Below are 21,217 nucleotides of genomic sequence, written 5' to 3' on the forward strand. Positions count from 1 at the left end.
GGCAGACACCTTTTTCAAAGCATCTTACAGCGCATTTAGTGTCTAACATTTTATCAGTATGTGTGTTCCCAAAATGCAACATCAATCTGCCATTTGAGCAACAGGAGCACAAACATATAGACTTAGAATGTACCATGGTAACCACAGAGCAATTTGTTTCTCTTAAAATACCAAGTCACCACAGTTTTACTGTTACAACAATAAACGTGGAAGGCTAATGATGGTGTTTTGGCCGGAACTATGGTTACTATGGCAATTTAATTCAGGGGCCAAGTCAATAGTGCAACCAAAACAAACATACGCGCATGCGCGTTCCTCTCCAAAACGCGCTTAATTCTCTAGAAACCCGTGGATGAAACAACCAAAAGTCGACCTTAATCGATTCAACGAGCTTCACTTGACATATGTGCGTGCCTTTGGATGCGGAGTAACATGGCAGCAAATAGGACCCTGCAGCGCTCTCCGGCGGACCTCACCTGTCTCCAAACGCGTTTTAACTTTTCCACCTGAAGTCGCCAGCAGAACATCCATCCCTCTGTAAAGATGGTGTTTTCTGCATTGCTCCTCACTTTGTTCCTGCTGGACGATTCTCTCATGGAGATCGTGTTCCGCTGCCCGAGCTGCACCGCGGAGCGCCAGGCGGCGTGCCCAAAGCTCACCAGTTCTTGCGCAGAGATTGTACGGGAACCGGGTTGCGGCTGCTGTCCCGTTTGCGCCCGGCAGAAGGGCGAGCTGTGCGGGGTCTACACGCCCAGATGCGGGAGCGGGTTGAGGTGTTACCCGAGCGCGAATACGGATTTACAGCTGGAACAGCTGATCCAGGGGCTCGGGAGATGCGACATCACAGTGGACCTGGAGACCACCATGATCACCCCGGAGCTGGGACATAACGGTACGTTATGTCATGGCTTGTTTGTGAAAAATATATGGATGCGTAACTGCATGCGTATCGGGAAAGATGATGTTGCGCTTTGATCTGATCTCTCCTCGTATGTCCCTGGTCTTGAGGAATCAACATGAAAGTCAAGTATCAGAGCTGGGTCTTTGTTCTGGCACTGTTTTCCATCATCATGTTGGATTGTTTACAGGCCTTTGTTACATGATCAAACTTCTGTTTGATCTGCGTTTTGGGAATCTTGGCACCCTCTGCGCTCTCACAGTCAACTCCTGGAAACATATTGTGAAGCTTTGTCATTGGAATTATTCAAATCATACGAATGTCTGAATTTTTATATATTGGCTAAATTATAGTGCAACCTTTATAAAGTCATTTATTAAAATTATAGTAACATTTGTTTAGATTTTTCTTGGGAATATCAAAGGAACCACAAGTTTACCATGGTCTCACTAGAGTATTAAAGGCATTTATTGATCAACTGTCATAAAACATGATAACTTCACTTTTACTACAATAAAACATTCCCAAGACAAGAAGTTATTTTCAAGTTAGTATTCACAAACAACTAAAGGATACACGGAAATGTATTGTTCAAAACCAGTTATATTAAATCGGAATAGACACTTTATTCATTACGTTTTTTAGTTGTGCACTCAAACTAGATCAATAGCAGTCTGATGTCATCTGATGTTGTGTTAGGAAGCAATTGATGATCTATAACACTGGGAGCAGGATTTTGAAATCACGTCTTCTGTGTGCAATAGAACAGCTCGTGTGGAAACAGTTGACCATGGGGTCATTGTTGTCCTTTGTAAGCAAACAAGCTTATCACCAGTTAAACTGTTGACACTGATGTTTTGTCGTTTCATTGGTTTTCATTGCGTCTGTGATCTGCCTCTTCTGTAAACCATGGCTGTAACACCACAGTTATGTATTGCAACTTGAAAGTTAAACAATCGTTTCCTGAAGTTACGCTTTATGCAAAGGTTTGACAAAAGTGTGTGCGGTTCTATTTTCCCTTTTAAAAATGTGAGATAATGCTCAAATAGTCTTGCCAATATTTAACTCGCCATTGAGTGAAGTGTACTGCTTAAAAGTTTTTCCACATTATTTCTGTAAGCATGCTAAAGCCTTTAGCTGTTTTTGCCATTGCATAGCAAGTCATTGTTTTTATTTGCACCGTGACTTTAAGATGGTGTGTGAGATTTTGAAACTATATATATTCAATACAAAACATATAAAAAGCACGTGTTGAAAGACCCTTCGTAGCTCTATGTTGTGTGGTTTTTATCTTTTTGAACTAAATCATTATTATTAGTCACCCATTATACGTTTCATTGGGTTTTGCAAATATCTTACAAATAAAAAGTCTTAAAACGTGCTTGTCAACTTTGACAAAACAGTATTTAGTCATTTAAAAAGCACAGTGTTTTAATTGGAAAAAAACAAACATTTGAGGTGTCAGAAGGACACATGATGTGAATCTTTGTTCTGTGGCTCATAATAGAATATATTTTGAGAAATGTCTTTGTGGTGTTGTGACAATGGAAGTCAATGGGAGCCAATGTTATAAGGACACCGACATTCTTCAAAATATCTTCTTTTGTGTTCTGGAGAAGATAGAAAGTCCACATGTTTGAAATGATCCGTTTAAGATATGAACTAGTCAAGTAGAAATGTATGTTTTTTGTTTCACTTTATACCATATTTAGCTTGTTGCTATACTGAATATTATTAAGAGTATATTTCTGTTTAAATGGATAATAATAAACAGTTCTACCCTGACGGTTCCCTCTAAATGTTTTATTTGTCATGAGACCTCAAGCAGCCAGGATGACCACTGTCGGCCATTGCTATACAAGTAAAGTATGTGACCTAGTTTCCTAATAAAATAAAGAATTTTCAAATTACTGATGATTAAAGTGTGCCAAATACCTTTGCTTTGAAACTAAAATTTGCTGCCAATATTCCACTGCACTGTCAAATGTCCAAGAAATCAAATGTGAAAGGCTAACATCGCCTGGCACAAACTGGACTTTTTCACCGTGGACTTTGAGGCCCGTCCAGACTCTCTTGTGTCTGAGCAGCATCTGAATGGTGCATTTTGGGATAAACACTAAACAAGAGAACCGGCCAAACTCACTGGTATTTAATCTGCTCATTTCAAACCCTTTGATAGAGTTTGACACATAAGTGACTAGGCATGGGCCGAATACCGGTTTCAAGGTTTACCGAGGTTTGAAAGAGTCAAGGTTTCAATACAACTTACATTTCTGTGATACCATTTCCAAGGTTTACACAAAAATAATTTATAGCTCTGGAGATTTCTTGAGTTCTAGTTGTGTTTCATTTTTTGGTCAACGCAATCTCAGATGTTTTATAAAACCCTGTAGAAGAAATATAAATGGACACAAATGAGACCTTTTGTGAGTCAGTGTGGATGGATGAAAAAGAAAAGGTCATATTATTCGATTTTGTAAGAAAAAAAAGATTGAAAGTATTTCTTGGCACAGATTATTGTTGAACTCCAAAAGAATACTCTCAAGAGGACAATTTGAGAATCACGAGTCTCCATTTGAATCTTATTGCTGTTTAGGAGAAACAGATATTGAAGAGATCGTATTAGTGATTTTTTCTTTCCTGTGGGCGGCACTGCATGCCTGTTCTGCAGTCAGATTTGAACGCATTAATTAATGCGAGGGAGCGAGAGAGAGAGAGAGAGAGAGAGAGAGAGGGAGAGAAAACTTTAAATAAATGTTATTCATGTTATTATAAAAACTCAGTGTTGAGCCCATGACCTTTGAACTATCTGTGTGCTCATTGCATGTTTTTGTGTAAATGCTGCCTGTTGTGATTTGGCGATGTGATATTGCATCTCTGCAGTGTTGCTTTAAAGCTGGTGATGCAGATTGTAAATTCTCTTGCATCATCATCTAGACTAGCTGTACATATTAGGGAAAGCGTGCTGTAAACCGTGAGTGAACTGAACGACCATGTAGTTTGCTCCATGTGTCAGTCTCTCGTCTTTGACATGATCCAACATGCACCCGATGAGACGATTTGGGTCACAATTTTGTGCACAGATCCCTCCTTGCATGCAAGAAGTCTAGAATACACGTTTTTCCAAATCTAGTGTTGCAAAAATAAGCATCTCAATTTGAGACCTTGTGAAGCTGCATGATAAAATGTCAAGAGACCATTTTTGCAAATTCTAGGCCGAAGATGATGAAATATGGTAGTATAATATATTATTTATAGTTTGATTTATTATTAATATCAGTCACAACATAAGTCTGCATATAATGATATTAATGTGCATAATCTAAAATGTAAAATATCTAAAATAGAAAAACTTTTGAACAACAGCGAATATGTTTGACTACACGCTTAGATTTTCCAGCAACACATATGCTTATTATTCTCTCATATTTGTCCAAGTTCGCAGTTTATACCTGATGTTCTGTGTGTACCGTGTGTAGCGTGATCGCCCTCGTCTCCCTGGGGGTTGTGATGTGCCGGGACACGCTCTCATGCAGTGTGGATGCCTTGAGTGTCGGCTGCTTGTTGAGACCTGCGACCCCAGCGAGGCTCCATGTAGGCGCCGTGACTTTACTTTTGCTCGGGGGCATCTGGGGTGTCAGACATGTGATTTAGATGACAACAATGTTTCGTCCTTTTTGCCCCAGGCCATCTTAGAAAACCCTCCACAGAGCAGGATATATGGAGAAAAATACAAGTCCATACAATCTTTCAATGTGCCATCGTGCTGCACACGTGAATGTGCTAAATAAATGTATAGAGCTGGATTTTCTGTATATATGGCTTAAAATACAAAGTGTGTCCCATCCAGACACCCCTTAGTAAATCTTGGCCATTTGCACCACTAAAGATATCAGAAGAAAATCATACTAACAGAGCTTGAGGAAATGCGTAAAATCTTGCTTTGCCCTGTTCAAGTATTTCCGGTGTGATTTTTCTCTCTCTTCTAAACTCATCATTGCTGTACTTAGCAGCTCATCTTCATAAGCCCACACGTAGCACCGTGCCAAATGTGTTATGTTATCACACAGTTTTATAAGTTGTCACGCACTAGAGCTCAGGCACTTCTTGACACGAGGCAGTTGCTATGGTGCCAAATAGAGATCACCGCTATTCTCAAAATGAATCCAAGGCATTTCCTGAGGAAAACAGTGACTTGAAGCTGTTTCCTCAAAGGCTGAGATATTAAATTTGAAAGTAGGTCACAGGTATTCATCTGATTCCAATGTTGGGATATTCATTTGAGGTTTATGTTTGTTAATAAGTCAACCAGTCCGACTGTTGATCTTAATGGTCATCTTCACATTGCGGTGCATTTGGGGCATATTTCGAAAAGCCATTTACTTTCGGTTTATAAGCCCTTTACTTTCGATTTTAAGGTAAGAAACGACATTCAAATGTCACGAACAGGCCATTTGGTTGAATCATTTGTAAATATAATGACATATATGTTATTAAAAAACGTATTTATGTTTCATTTGTCAAAGAAAACCTGTCAAAATGATTTGCTGCATCCGGGTTACCGTGCGTTATTAGTTTATATTAATAACGAACTTGCAAATGTCGTGACTGGCCAATCAGAATCAAGCTTTCCGTAGAGCCGTGTAATAAAATGTGATACCATACATTTCTATACCAACCCTTTCTTCTAATAATCTCTATAATAGACAGCATACATTGTAGTGCTATGTGCTTGTGTTGACTTGAAAATATGAGCTGAAAAACACACACAGTCATAAGACACAATCTGTTGTCTGCATTGAACTTTTTTCTTGTTTATACAGTGGCTGCTGGGTTCTGTCAGTATGCCTGTGATTTATGACGGTAGAACAACTCTGTTGAGTCTTTGCATATGTAATTTCTGATATGATGAGAGAGCAGAAGCGAGAGAGGAAGTTGGCACGATATTATATTGGAAACCGTTTCATGTGGATTGTTTAGATGTTAAGAAACCAGGACCTGTATTGGATCCCTGCATCTGTTTTTGGCAGATTGATTGGCATCTTCTGTATATTGCACTTTCCAACCGTAAATATATAAAAGCTTGATTTTTGTGAGAGGATGCAGCAAAATCGCAAACAAAAATGGCCGGAAACACGCCTACAAACTTCTATCGTTGTTGCCCCGCTCTTTGGGAATTACACACTGAAGTTTGTTGTCTATTTAAAGCTTAGAATTTCAGCTTTGAGTTGAGCCAAATTGTGTCCTATATTAACAAACCATATACCAATGGAAAGCTTATTAATTCAAGGTTCAGTTGGACTTGAGATATATTTTACCTGTCTAGATGGGTCTGTCTCGGTGGAAGATGTGGTTTGCAATGTAAATACAATTACTCTTTACACTGATGGGTGTTTTCAACCCAGCGTTGGGTCAAAAAGGGATGAACCACTGGGTTATTAACCTATGCTTGGATGTTTCAAGTGCTGGGTTGCTTTAGCCCACTTTTTAAATGTAGCATGACATTCCAAATGATGTTTTTTCAGGAAGATTTTCAGTCTTAAGGTTTGTCGTTGAAGAGTTAGTGTGCACAGCCTTGCATCTATTGTGGTTAATACATTTACCAAGACTAACATAATAAAAAGCGTGTACAGAACAGTCTTTTCTTGCATGTGAATACATATACTTTCTATGGCATCCCCCAAAGGAGGAACTTGAGTTATAGACCACTTTGCAAGACGTAAACGCTGGCCCAGATGCACTTCCAGTGATGAAGATATCCATCTAACATTTTGATTCAGTTTTAAATGTTTTGTTGTTTGTATTCTGTTGAAACGATTGTGCAGTGTTAAAAAACTGAAACAGGAAGTTCTTCTGGACCAGCGTTGTTTACTTCTTCTGAAGTAGTGTATAGTATAAAATTGCTATTTAAATGTTTTACAATTGTTGTTTTTACAGTACCCCAAAATGTCCATTGCAGATATGTCTAAATTGGTTTCCTTGCTCGAAGAGGTAAGAGGTCATTGAACTTTCTGAAATGGGAAGACAACTACAACAACAGAGAGGCGTCTTTTCCAGGGTTGAATCGATTACCATAACGCGCTGAACGTACATTCGAAATGGGAACACTACATATATTGTGTCTCAGATCTGTACTCAAACCACTGGCTATTTTGGAGACCACCGTTAGCATATCTTTGCTTCTTTTTGGTTTCAGGTCTGTTGTAGCTAAGCAAGTGATCACAGTGTATGCCGGGCCAAATGGAAGCCGTATCAAATTGAAAACTCCAAAACCTTTGCACATGCCCAAGGCGAGCAGTTCCGTATTCACGAAGACCAATAATTAGCATTCACAAACTCTCCCGCACCTGGTCCTGTTTTACCGGACACTGGCATAGTTTTCCTCTGACTTGTGTGGCTCCCCGAAGAGAGGAAATTAAATTACATTCAACACCATTTTATTGTGGTATGGTGGGTCCTTGAAGTTACGACCTTCCTAATAGCCCGTATGGTTATGTAACGCAGAAAGAGCACCAGATAAAAGCCCCACTGTGGGGGCATCACGACTGCTTGTTTTTCTTGCCTTAGCTCTTAATACTGACACATTGTACGAGCCAGGAGCTCACTGCGGCCTGTTTGGAAAAACAACATCGCCGTTCAACTCCCTCTTCGTAGCCGCGCGGGTTGAAAGAGCATTTTCTGTAAATGTTTAACCAGAAGGGTAAACTGTGAACAGGTTTCAATCAATGCCAATGTCTTGGATTTGTTTTCCCAGCATGCAGTGGGCTGGAGGGGCGTCATGATAGCGCCTTGGATTTAAGGAAGCCGGACGGAAACGAACGGGGGCGCAAAGTAACCGAGGGCTTTGTGTTGCGTGACAAAGACTTGTGAGTGTCGCATGTCATCCGAGCATGTGTTTGTGTATAGAAGTAATCCGGAATTAGTATTTTAAACCTACAATCGCAGTGGAAAGTTATTTTAGTCTATTAGAAAAGTATGTGTAGATTTACATCTTTGAAGCCTTGTTATAGCAGATGAAACTAAACGTAAGCAGAACTGCCTTAGGGTTTTTGGTCAGTGTTTCTTTTAATTAAAAGATCTATTTTTATTTAAAGAACTATTCTTATTTTTTATATTTTTTAACGTTCTGGAAAAAAAGGCTCTGTAAACTTACTAAGCTTGGTTAGAAGACAAATGAGGTATTTAAAAAAAAGACAACAAATGCTTCTTGGGAGAAAAAAAAATTCTCGTTTAGAGTTTCTGAAGAGATTTGAACAATGTCTCAAACTTAGCTCAGAAGTCTGCAATCAAAAGTAAGAAATGTATAAGGAGCATATATAACCTCTTGATACTAATGAAACATATCTGGCAACCCAAATTTAGACAGGACAGCGCATAATGAGTTTGCCTTCTCTGCAAAGGATACATGCAAAGTCTTAGAATTTGGCCATAAACGTATGTGATGCTTAAAAATGCGTGAATCGCTCTTTGTTGCGAATCCGAACCTGTACGAGACTTTACAAGTGGCACTTGACTTTTCAGCTGCATGTCATGCTTCCCTGGAAGAAGCAATGAAGAAAAGACTTCCTCTCCATTCCCCAACCACACAGCCCACACACACAGCTTTCGGAAAGACACATGAAGTATGAGTGGGAGGTGTTGCTGGTGTGGGCCGAGGGATGAGAGTGTGGAACAGGGATGCTTTAGAGGATATGTAATGGCAGGTGTCTGCTGTAAAGCAAAGCCGCCAATTAGTTCTTCAATGAGGCGAACTCTTTCACAGACTATTCTTAGGTCTGTTCCTTAAAATTGTGCTTGAGAGTATTCAGGGTTGGAGAATGCTCAGGGCAACCATCTGAGCTCCGTTAAACCGAACCCGCTCTGGGCATCTGTCCTGAGCGTTCGGCTGACCTTTAGTGCCGGTGGGGGGGGGACGCAGAACAGACAGTGGTGTGAGAGCACTGAACGCAGAAGAGGGTATCAAAGGGACATCAAGAGTCCAAGTGACCCGCTGTGAGGACGTGACATAACCGAGAGAGGGGGGATACATCTGCTGGTACATTCCGGGTTTGCAGAAGTTTGTTCTGCGGTTTTGTTATTAGAAAAAACAGTACTCCCCCCTGATTTAAGGGGACCAGATGATTTCCCTTTAAGGAATAGTTCATCCTGAAATGAAAATTCTTTATTCACTTACCCTCATGTTCCTAACCCATATGCAGTTTTTTTTCAAAAAATGAAATTTTGAACACATATTTTATTCTCTTCTATCATGTTAAAGTCACTGGAAAAAAAGGTATATTCTTATTCGTCTTCACCCTCATGTTTTTTAAAACCTGTAAATTACGCTTTCATCGGTGTAACACAATAATAAGGGTCCGTTTTGCGAAAGCGCAAAACAATTTATGCGATTTGGCTGTCCGTTTACATGGAAACGGCGTTTTAGGGGACGGATAACGCAAACTTTTGAGAACGGGTTTCAAAGTGCAAGTTTTTTGAAAACCACAGCGTTCTCATTTCCGTATAAACCCCGATTTACTACACCGGTGCTAAAACCACCAGCGGAGACCTACAGCAAAATCTTAACAATTATTTACGACGACGAAGGGTTTTTAAACGGCGCTTTAGGGTTAGACCCGAGAGGACAAGATGGAAGGAAAACTTTCGAATGTCCAAGCTTTTCGCCATCTTGTTTGTTTGTTTGTATATCTGCGCACGCTTCTCTTCACTATGAATGAGGAGAAATGCAGCGCTGTATTGTATGGTCTCTTTATCGACGGAAGTCCGCCTTCCTATAAACCGTCATTCAATCGTCAGGGACTGTTTTCTTTAAAAATAATATTTATCATATTTCTCAGCCCATAAATTCACCCGTCTGGATACCTGTCACACAAGACCTCTTCTCGGTGTCAATCTTAGCCTATGATGCAAGAATCAAAACGCATTGAACGCAAACCACTTTTTTCAACTAACACTTGAATGCCAGTCTTGGCTGCTTTTGACATGAGCCGTTATGGATTTTGCCATAACTTTTTTAAAACTTAGAAGGTTAAAGTCTGTTTGTGTAGATCTATTTCATCTCAGCTGTGACTTTCCAGGCATGTTCTGACTTAAAAGTCGGCCGTCTTTTCACAAGCGCCGGTGACTATCTGAATCAGCTCTCATCAGTCTCTGCCTTTAAGTTTCTGCTTTGATGTTCTGCCAGAACACTGATCCTGACCCGATCGTGCACGCAACGTATGGAGTATTTTCAGATACGTTACTAAGAATGTTTGAAAAGTAAATCTTTACCGTCTAATGTACAGTATATGGGTAGCTGACAAATCAAACGCACATGTGTCCTATGGTGTGATAGCATTTGAAGAAAAAACCTAACGATGAGGATAAATCTCTCTTATTATGAATATTAATAATATAAAAGAATATATTATCATCAGTCTGTTTTCTACATTTTTGCTGTCACACCATAGGACACATGTACAGTTTATTTGTCAACAACTCATGCTTTACTTCAACGTGTTGTGGGACAATATAATTTCAATCACAGCACGATATAATGAAAAACAACAATAAATTACAATTATTTCATAATCTTCATTTCTATCCATCAGGGGAGGTAAACGGCACACGGCCCCCTCCTCAGAAGAAACCCACCAAGGACAACAACTACCAGCACATCAAAGAAATAGCAATGAAGCATCATTTAAACAAGCAGAAGACCAAGATGTTCAGCCCACAGGATGATCTCAAAGTGCCTCACCCCAGACAGGTGAGTGTCCCACCGTCAGCATTTGTCAGGCCTGGCTGGCACATCATGACATCACATGGTCGTTGCTAGTTAAAAGCGGGTAATATTAGAAAGAAGTGCATTTAGTAGCACCAAAATTCTGCATATGTTGATGTATAACATGTCAAATCTGCTAAAAGTAAACTTTATTCTCTGACATAGAACTGCATTCACAACTAAAAGACGTGAAATACAAAACTCCATTTTAAATCTTTAAACACATTTTATGGCTTTGTGCTCTTCAGTAAGGCCATAAAAAGGAACTCATGCGCAAGGTTGGTTATTCACAATGTGAATTTACATGTATTCATTTAGCAGATGCTTATCCCGAGCGACAGCGAGACTTTGATTTACTGTGGGTGATAAGGGCAATGTGGAATACCCTTGACAGTTGAATGGCTTGACCGGACGTAACTGTGTAGCTATAGGTTGATCCTATAGAAATCAATACAATGGGAAACATTGGTGCCGGTCAAGTAAAATGCCTTACAGACCTGTCATTGAGCTTAATACTATAGTGCCCCCTTCTGGCTATCAGATTTACACACCGCATTCACACAAAAAAGACTTCTTATTTGTATACATTTGTGTAAAGTATGTACAGTGCAGTATGTGTACATTTGTACAAACCTTGTTGTTTGTGAATACTGTGGAGGCCGTTTTTTATTCTTTGTGTTGTATTGTAGATATTATTATTAGGCTATGATTCAAACCTCTTGTGAGATTTCCAGATTTTCTTTTTGGTAATAAGAAATATTGAGATTATGTCATGTGATAAATCTCCTGTGTTATCCAATCATTTGAGAAGTGTAAATCATTGTCCAATGACAGCAGTCACAATTGGACTGCCAAAGCAGAACATCTGCTGAAAGAAGGAATGAGCTTGTCGAATCTGGCCATCACACAAATCCACAGCGAGTTAATTAACTTTTCTTGGACTCCGATCCTGCTTTACCTGGACCCTCGAATGTTTAGCCAAGTGACCACCAGGAACGATGAACTATCAGACATCTACAGCTCTGAGCCATCAGACCAATTGTCCTGCTGATCTACTGTAGTTTTTTCTGTATCGTAAGTCTTCTGTAACCTAATATCTCCGGTTTTCCCAGTGGCTCTCGTAGAGTTTGTTTTTGCTGACAGGTTATAAGAGAATGTGTTGAAAATAATCCTGAAGATCACTGATGTGGGAAACTCCGCTCAGAATTTTCTCCTCATTGAATGGTGCAGTTCAATTTAAACAATCAATGACATTAAAAGTTCACCCAAAAAATATAATTCTGTCATCATTGCAAACCTGTATGACATCTGCAGAACACAAAATAAGATGTTTTGAAGAATGTTGGTAACCAAACAACAGCAGTACCTGTTGACTTTTGTTGTATAGACACAACACCAATGGAAGTCAATGAGTGCCGCCATTTTTATTCTTGGGTGAACTTTAGGCACACATTTGGTTTGTACTGGTTTGGACAACCTAAAATAAGTAAAAAACGCTTATCAGGGTCCTGGTATAAATATAATATATTCTATTCACGTTTGTAGTCTTTAATATTGTTATTTTATTTATTTTTGTTGTCTAACATTCTTGCTGTTTTTCATGTTCCTTTGAAATGTTATTCTTAGCACGGTTTTGTTCGGGTGCATAACCGTACTTAAAAACATCGATATTTACCCTGATCTGGTGGAAATTTCTATTTAATTTGTATAAATTCATGCAATAAAACCCAAACCGATCCCCTAAAGCAAGCTGTCAATGGCGCAAAACAGATTCATACAAAAAGTAAATAGTTACCAATTGCCATGAGATTGTGTTGAATCCCTCACCCCTAATACTTACCTAATAAAACAAAAAATAATTAGTTTTTTTTCTACTGATGCAGAAAATGTAAGAAGACGCAGAAAATAAAAAAGACAACGCAGTGAAGTTCAAACCGATGATAATAAGAACCACATATATTACATTTGAGCGTGATAAATAAGCAGCATATTCATCAGGTGTCTCACGAAACTGAGAACGGGGAATGACGTCACGCGTGATGACAGCAGGGGGCCGTTCATTGCTTTGTGATGGAGCACTTTTCATCCACATGACATGGATAAGATCCCTGGCAGGCTCTCCGCCCCCAGCGTCCTCTTATCCCGGGCCAAGCGGGGAGCAGCCATCACGAGAGATATAAGAGGGAAAAGAAAGTGAGGGAGTCTGGAATGGACTTTGATGCCAACGTCTGTCCTTGCGGAGAGGTGGGGAGAAAGAATCGAGCCAGAAAATTACCTCTAGTGTGAGATTAACATCAGCTGCGCGAACGTCTTTATGAGGTTGCAGGCCTGCTGTTTATCTCGCTTTTCTTTCAAATGTGGTGTTTCCTTCAGCTACAAGCACTTTCATGTCCCAGAGGTTGATTTTTATTTATTAAGGTTCACATATTTTGTAAATGTGAAGATTGTTTTTTAGAGATTGGCCGAGGAACATGAAATCATTGTTGAATCATATTTATCTACTTTTGTGCATATTTAACACTTTATTTCAAATTTAACTTCGGGAAGTTATTCTAAGTCACTAGTGAGTTTGGGGGCGTAAAGTGTGATGACACACATTACGTTTAAACAAAGAGTGATGTTTTCATTAACTATTTTCATTGCCATTGGAAGAAACTGTATATCAAATGAAAATCATTAGGCTACTTATATAGTGATGCAAACGTGTGTGTGTTTGGGTTTGTGTGATCTTAGAGTCAATGTCAGCAGGAACTGGACAGAGTATTGGAGGAGATCTCCAGGATGACTTTCCATGACAACAAAGGACCGCTGGAGAATCTGTATGACCTGAATTTCCCAAACTGTGACAAGACAGGACAGTACAATCTTAAACAGGTAAACCGGCCAATTGTTACATCAGTCTTTACAATATCAGTTCTTCAAACAGTCTGGAGTTCTTCAAAACCCATATGAATGTCAGTCTCCTGAAACACAATATGCTATTGAATGTTAGTGACTCAACGGTCAGTTTCCATGTATTTTCACAAACAATAGGCCTCAATATTCTTCAACATTGAGTACGAAACTGTCCGCTTGTGCTTCACCAAGACTGTATTTCACACGGGTTTGGAACAACATGGGTGTAAGTAAATGACAATCTTCTCTTGAAAAACTTCATAGAAAATGTGTGTATGTCTGCTCGCGAATTTCAGAAGAGATCTTAAAAACGGCACAGCAATGTTTCTCGGGATCATTGAAAAATCTGAGAATTTTACAATTACAATCTTTCATTGTACTGGCTTGAAAACAGTTAGAAAGCTATATCATATGTGTTGATTAGATCTTTTAATATTTCTAATCCAAATTTCCCAAGAAAAAATTGATCCAAGCTATTTATGTATACATGTTATAGCTCTGTATTCTTATCGTATGTCACCAACTTTCACATTTGTGTTACATTAATATCCTAAGAAATGTAACCCTTGTGTGGTGTTTGTATCTGCTGGACCCGTTTTTTTACCAAATCAATGCTTTTTTCTTTTAAGTGTGTATACATCGCCTTTTTCATAAATGTGATTTAACAAACGAAGAGTTCATTTGGAAAAAAAATATTTATTGTAATCGTGTTTTTACCCTTTTTAGAAAACTCCTCATATTTTAACCGTATATATGCTGTCTGTGTTGCTTGATAACTTTAAATAAAGTTAGATCAAGTAAATACTGTACAGGTTAAGTGTTTACATAAGATTAATATCTCCATTGATTCAAGAACCAAATATTGCTGTTGATCCATTAGACCCATTGGCTGAGTAACTAAAACATGAACACCGTACAAGGATTAAGAAACATTTGAGACAAAACTGAGAACTCCATAAACCATGTGAGAAAAACAGGCTGTATTTACAAAAATGACATCATATTTCTCTGCTCTGAGATGGAATGGGACATTGCATGTTGCAGATAAATCCAAGGCAAACACGTCTTGTTTTCCCAGTGTACCTCACCACACGTTATTATGTTTTAATAATCCTGTTCCTCGTGTACGTACTGTAACTGTCAGTTGTTCTTCTTTCTCATTGGAGGACAAAATTGAAAACGTTTTGTTTTTCAGCCTATTTTGGGTTTCAGCGTCAGCTACGTCCACTTCAATTACGACCTCATTTTAGGAGCACTCAGTAGGGGTCATAGAGACATTCTGGGCCAAATGAGGCGATAGGGCGGTTTTGGGGCAGCACCTCCACCCCGCAGTCGCCCGAGAGATTCATTAAGCCCTCAAACTGTTTCCCAACACCCCCGGTAACCCCACCCTCATCTTTTATCTCGTTCCAGTGTCACATGTCCACCCATGGACAGAGGGGCGAGTGTTGGTGTGTTAACCCTCACACTGGGATCCAGATACCCTCGTCCCCCAAAGTGAGGGGAGACCCCAACTGCAGCAAGTACTTTGATGGTCCCGAGCTGGAGCCGCCCACCAACCTGCAGAAATAGACACAGTGTCTATTCATGTTTGTGATTCTGTATATGTGTGTGTGTGTATGTGTGTGTATATTTTCCAAATAGTATGGTCTATATGGTCAGCGAGAGGCTGGAATAAGAAGCATGCCAGCAAAGGCAAATCAAAGGCAACCTTTGCATCTCTCAAATCCGGATAACTGAACACTAAATTTAACTTTGAATGATTGTTTTTATTTCGGCCTATTCATAGGCGTGTTCTGTGCCTTTAATCCTGTGATGAAATCTGCTAGTAGAGCTATTTCAGGGAGTCTCATATACAGCATATGCAGCTGTTCGCTAATAACACATGTCCTTTATTTGACTATCCTGCCTTTTGTTTTTAGACACCCAATGAAAATAGTGTCATGTGCACCTTTGCTTGAATCTAGAGATAACATATCTCAAACACAGCATCTCGAATTCTGGAATGATTTTCTTTGGCGTGTTAAAGCACATGATATGACAAAGCAAATGACACGATAAAGAATTAGTTCAGCCCACTTCTGTTATGACCAACCCTTGTGTCTCTTTAAAGGCTCTTTTCAAAATGAATGAGCAAGATTTAAGAGAACATCAGATTGAATTCCAGTCTTTTTTGCAGATACGGCTATCATGTGGCTTCTGGAGGTACTGAATTTTATACGCTACTTTTTGTGCAGTTTGGTAGACCATTTGGCAGCACTAATGTTCATCGAAACGAAACAAGGAGAGTCGCGTCAACTCCGATGGAACAGTTTTTACACAGCAATGGCGGTTAATGGAGCCTCTCAATAGTTCCCGGAAGTTACTAGTAACGCGTGGAGCTACAGCAAAACAGACGGATTGTGACGAACTTTTAACCCATTTAAAGACAAAAGTCATTTCATGGATAAAAAAGTAATCATTTCAAGAGAAAACATAACTTCCTTGAACTATCTGAAAGCTCCATGAACCACGTGACACTCGAAAATTCTTCTGTTGTCGCGACTCTCTCTCTCAACGGCTCAGATCTTGGCAGGAGATTTATCGGGATAGTTCACCCCAAAATAAAAAATCTGATATTATTTATTCCCCCCCAAATCATTCAAAACCTGTATGAAAAACTTTAGGAACACAAATGTTGAGAATAATTTTTAGTGATTTGTGTCCTTTGTTGTAAATCGAAACGAAAGAAAGTCACGCAGGTTTGGAATGACACGAGGATGAGTAAATGGCGGAAGAATGTTCACTTTTGGGTGAACTATCCCTTTGTGCATTTTGTTCTGTTTTTTTGGAGACGAATTAACTCGACAGATAAATCAAGATGGAACGAGTACTGTCTTTGCACATTTGTTCGTTTTTGTAGATATGTGTCAAGGGGAAAATCTTAAGACTGTTGCGTTTTTGCATGATTGTGTGTTACAAAAAGGCCCCATCTTGGCACATTATTGTTAAGTTATTACTAGACTTAACTGCGTTTTGAAGTATTGAAAAAAGTCAACTATTAATGTTTTTGTAATCAATCATTGCTATTGCTTACACTTACGCCCGTCTCTGCTACCGGCAGCTGATGGTCCTCTGTTCTCGCTCTGCCTCTCAAACATGTGCTAGAATGCAAGTGGTGTGTGCGCGCTTGCGGTGGGGATCAACATTTACTAATGATGTGCTGACAGAGAGCTAGATTAGGACATGGGCCTGACATTGACAAATGTGATATAAAGTGGGATAAGTGCACAGAAATAAACACAGGTTTGTCTGCTGTGCCAGTGGGTTGTGCTCACCTTGCACGTCAGAAGTCCTGGGATGGATGCGACGGGGTTAGTAAGAGTGATATTACCCCAGCGATTATCCAAGTGAATTTACCAGAAATTGAGCTTGGGGATACAAATTTGGTATCTTTCATAACCACATAAATCGTGTTTACGTATTCTAGATCCAAAGTTAGAATAATATTCACAAACAAGCCTTTTTGTTGAAATGACTTAGAAACTAAAATGGGTGTCTCTAACGTAACCTAAATCAATATGGTAGAATCATTTTAGAGTAATACATTTTTGTGTTTCCACTTTTTGGCGTTACTCACAAATATTGCCACGCATGCTGTTCGGTTAAAGAACGTCTTTTGAAACCGAGAGAGATGTATGCATGTTCGGGACGTTTTTTTCCCATAGCAACTTACTGTGCAATCTTATTCACATTTTTATATTCAATTGTGTGTTTACCGAATTTTGTGCAGTAATAAGTAAATAAGACCTATCTTTAGTCTAGGAAAGAGCGCTGGCATTTACATCCCATGGTGTTGGAAGTGGGTAAATGTTTGGCGTTGATCCTAAACATTAAACATAGATTCTAAACTCTGGATCTCCAGCTCTGCGTTTGCCCGTTATATCATATATAAGACACATTAACCCTTCAGTAACTCACACAGTATTATTTTTTATTAAAGTAGCTTTCCTGTATTTGTCATGTATACGCAAGTACTACCGAGTGGCTTTCCACAATGGCCTCGCGTGCGAGTTCCTCGCGGATAGATTCCCTGAGACACGGGCTACGGGTTTTCCGTTTCGGTTTGTTTCCAAAATAGATCGCTGCCTGCCCTCCGGCAGTACAGAAAATTTTACGGTAGCTCGAGTTTGGCCTAGTTTGGAAACAGTGTGAAACCTATCCCTGTGGTTTTCGGGCATATTGATCTGCCAGAGCGCTTCCAATTGGATGGAAGCGTTCACGTACATGTGTGTGTTTGTGTGTGTCCGTGTGAACGTTTCGATGCCTTGCCTGGAGCCAGAGGGACGGTGGGAAGGATTTCTTGCCATCTGGTGCAGTGTAAAACTGTCAGAGCAGGTCTCTGTATTTGGAGAGTCTTGTACACATGACAGAGGGAGTTTCTTGAGCAAATCCAAACGTCACGTGCCATGCCAGCGTCTCGCATGCTTTTTTCCCCCCAGTATCCTGAGTGTCGGGAGGTGCGGCGGTATTCAATAACGTCTGTTACCCGAAGCGTTCTGAATACGGCATGCTCCTTATGTGCTGTGTCATGCACCTCAACTGAATTTTCTGTACAACTGCAATGGAAAAAGCCATAAATGCATGCAAAAATGGACATTGGTTTTAAATTCTTGTAATAAAATCCAGCATGATTAAATGTATTACCCTTCAGACCCATGACTTCTTAGTTGGTTTTATTTTGGTCTTGTGCATTTTAATGATTTTGTGTTGGTGTTGTCTCATGAATGCTTTCCGTGAATGAATCATTCTTCCATTACCTGGACATCCGCTTTCTTCGAGTTATGTAAAACCTGGGAATATATGAACATTTCCAGAACGCAAAACAGTTAAAATCTGTTTCGTTTTTGAGTTGGGAGACACGATTGAAGGGATAGTCCAACCTTCTGTTATCCTCATTTCATTTCAAACCTATATGTGACAATGGAAGTCATTAGGGGCCAGCGTAGTTTGGCGACCAACATTCTTCAAAATATCCTGTTTTATGTTCTGCCATAAAGGTTTGTGACTAAATTATATATTTTTGGGTGAACTATCCCTCCTAAATGCATTTTTATTTTCATCTCAATGAAATAAATACAACATAAATGTGTTAAATTTATAAAAAAGTCATGGAATTCCACTGGTTAAAAGATATGGGACGCGTCTTTGAGCGTCAAGCTGCAGGACGATAAATACATCATCTGTCACCGTCTGCCACTTCTGGCGCCTCGAGGCTTGATTTTCCCCATGCAAATGTGAAAAGAGCTCCTGTGTTATCCAACAAACAGAAGACGGCTGAGAGTAAAATCAAGATCATTGTCTCTCTACCCTTCTGTTTGTTTGTTTTTTTCTTCCTTAGATAATGTATCCTGACAAAGCTCACCATTCCATGTTCCGTCCGCAGAAGATATAACCTGAAAAAGATCCACCTGGTGTTGTTTATCTGTGCTTATCAACATCTCTGTTGGCAATCTTTCCTTAACTGAAATCAGTATGAGAACGAATCTCGAGAATATAACACCGGCATAGAGGAGTGAACAATATTTTACCTCACGCAAGCAGCAGCAGAGGATGAAACGTTAACTGTAATCGTTGTGTTCTCGGAGCAGAGAGCCACATGTCGTGATATGAAAGAGCCGTCAATGGTTGTTCAACTAATTGCGCGATAAAAGGGACGCGAACGCTTTGAAGTCTAAAACGCAGTTGTCCGTGTCTTTGAAGGCAATAGTAATTGTCATGTTGACTGCCCCACAAATCAAATCCCAGACACGTGTTGCTCTCTGCGTCTGCTCAGTTCCTCTATTCCTTCATCTGGCTCTCGGAAAGACAAACTGCCCAGCTGCAGATGAAGTGACTCCACCGTCACATCTGGAATGTGTAAGTTATTCCCGAAAAAACCTCACCTGTATGGGCTCTAAAGCGATCATCTTAAGACCCCACCACCATCTTTAATGACACACATGATACATTCGTCTAAAACATGTTACTCTGGATGTTTGTTTAGGCCCGTTTACCCAAAAAGCATTTGTTTATTTGTTTGCAGGAGCAATTTTATACGGGAACAAAATGGAAAATATAAGCAATATATAAAATCGCTGCTGCCCTTCTGAAACCTCTGATGTCCAAATTTGCTTTGTTATATTTGTCAATATATGAAAGGTGATATTATTTAATATGTTTTTATATCTTAATGTATTATTCTGTATATTTTTTAATATTACTTAGGACAAAATATTGATTATTGATATCGTGTTAATACAACAAATATGTTAATATTGTACATTATTCAGTGCCACAAAGGTCTTCTTCTCTATATTCTGTAATTCATTTTCTTGCAAAACTGAAAATAAACCAAATTAAAGATTTCGACTAATAGGATTATTTAGTTGTTTTTAGTAGACATTGCAAATGAGGTAAAAATATGATTTTATGACAGCTCTAGGTGGAAGCCACTTAAAGCGTTCACCCAAAAATGACAAATCTGTCATCATTTACTCACTCTCTTGTCATTTCAGACATGTATGACTTTATTTCTTCTGCCCCACACAAAATATATTGTGAAGAATATAACCAAACAATGGCGGTATCCATTGACTTGCATTGGTTTTGTGTCCTTACAATAAAAGTAAATGTGTACCAACATTCTTCAAAATAACTTATTTTGTGTTCTGCATGACAAGAAGATGGATTTTTGGGTGAACTATCACTTTAATTCACAGGCATACAAACAGCACTTTCTAATCAGTACATCTTACTTCATCTGGGAGTTTTTAATGGGTTGAGTTCTCTTCCGTATAGATAACAATTTGAATACTAGATTTCATGGCTATAAAGTTCTCAATTGCTCACTTCTGACAACCGCTTTATCATTTAAAGCCCTTATTAAAGGCAGTTTTCAATGCAACAATCCATAAATCACTATATTTCTGTGTAGGGCCGCAATAAAAGCGGTGTCGATGTAAAAACACACCGTCAGCCTGCTGTGTGCATGCGTGGTGTGAAACACAGATTTTAACAGCACCACCTCTGGCTGGAGGCACCGGTCCAATCTAGTCCTAGCAATTTGGTCATGAAACGCAATGCTAACTCGCCCCGGAGGTTAGGGGACGTTCCGCGCCAGACAATCTATCCGTAGCGTTGATTTTCTCACTTGTCTGATTGGAGCGTTGGTCCCTATGGTCAGAGATCCCCCTTGAAGTTGGGGGTCTTGGTAAATGACTTCCTTGTTCCTGAGCAATCTCTTTGACTTCTGTTGAAAACCAGGTGCCTCGCCTCTGGGCAGAGTTTAAATGCACCCAAAATAAACCTGCATCCTGTAATGATCTGCTCCTCTGGGCTTCGCTTATCCTGATTTATCAGTCAAGACAATTGAATTAGGAGCCAGATGAACGATGTAGGTGCATGTGTAACAGATCCCTGAAGTATTGACCTCATGCGTGTCATGTAGATTGTTGAGGGAATGTGCTCAAGATAAACTCCGTTGACTCATATGTGATATCATGTCGACTACCAGAATTCATTTAAATGTATCCCTGTATGGTGATCCCTGTATGGTATAATGTATGGTGATCAAGTTGGTTACGGTAACATGTTTACAAGGTGAGTAAACACCACCCAAATTTCTAAATCTATTGTTTTTGAAT

General features: G+C 39.5%; 1 protein-coding gene across 1 annotated transcript; it reads left to right on the top strand.

Annotated features, from left to right (window-relative positions):
• The first annotated feature begins 315 nt into the window (after positions 1-315).
• On the top strand, positions 316-18,253 carry igfbp2b (insulin-like growth factor binding protein 2b). Its single transcript, XM_079464322.1, has 4 exons — positions 316-892; positions 10,486-10,643; positions 13,392-13,532; positions 14,967-18,253. Exons 1-4 carry the CDS (start codon positions 544-546, stop codon positions 15,123-15,125), a joined length of 807 nt encoding a protein of 268 aa, XP_079320448.1. The 5' UTR covers positions 316-543; the 3' UTR covers positions 15,126-18,253.
• The last annotated feature ends 2,964 nt before the right edge of the window (positions 18,254-21,217 follow it).

The sequence above is a fragment of the Barbatula barbatula genome (assembly GCF_947034865.1).
Source record: "Barbatula barbatula genome assembly, chromosome: 9".
Classification (NCBI taxonomy): domain Eukaryota; kingdom Metazoa; phylum Chordata; class Actinopteri; order Cypriniformes; family Nemacheilidae; genus Barbatula; species Barbatula barbatula.

Coding starts and splice junctions, on each gene's coding strand:
- igfbp2b (XM_079464322.1), top strand. CDS start 544: ATGGTGTTTTCTGCATTGCTCCTCACTTTGTTCCTGCTGGACGATTCT. Junction 893..10,485: donor CCCGGAGCTGGGACATAACG/GTACGTTATGTC, acceptor TCTATCCATCAG/GGGAGGTAAACGGCACACGG. Junction 13,533..14,966: donor GACAGTACAATCTTAAACAG/GTAAACCGGCCA, acceptor ATCTCGTTCCAG/TGTCACATGTCCACCCATGG.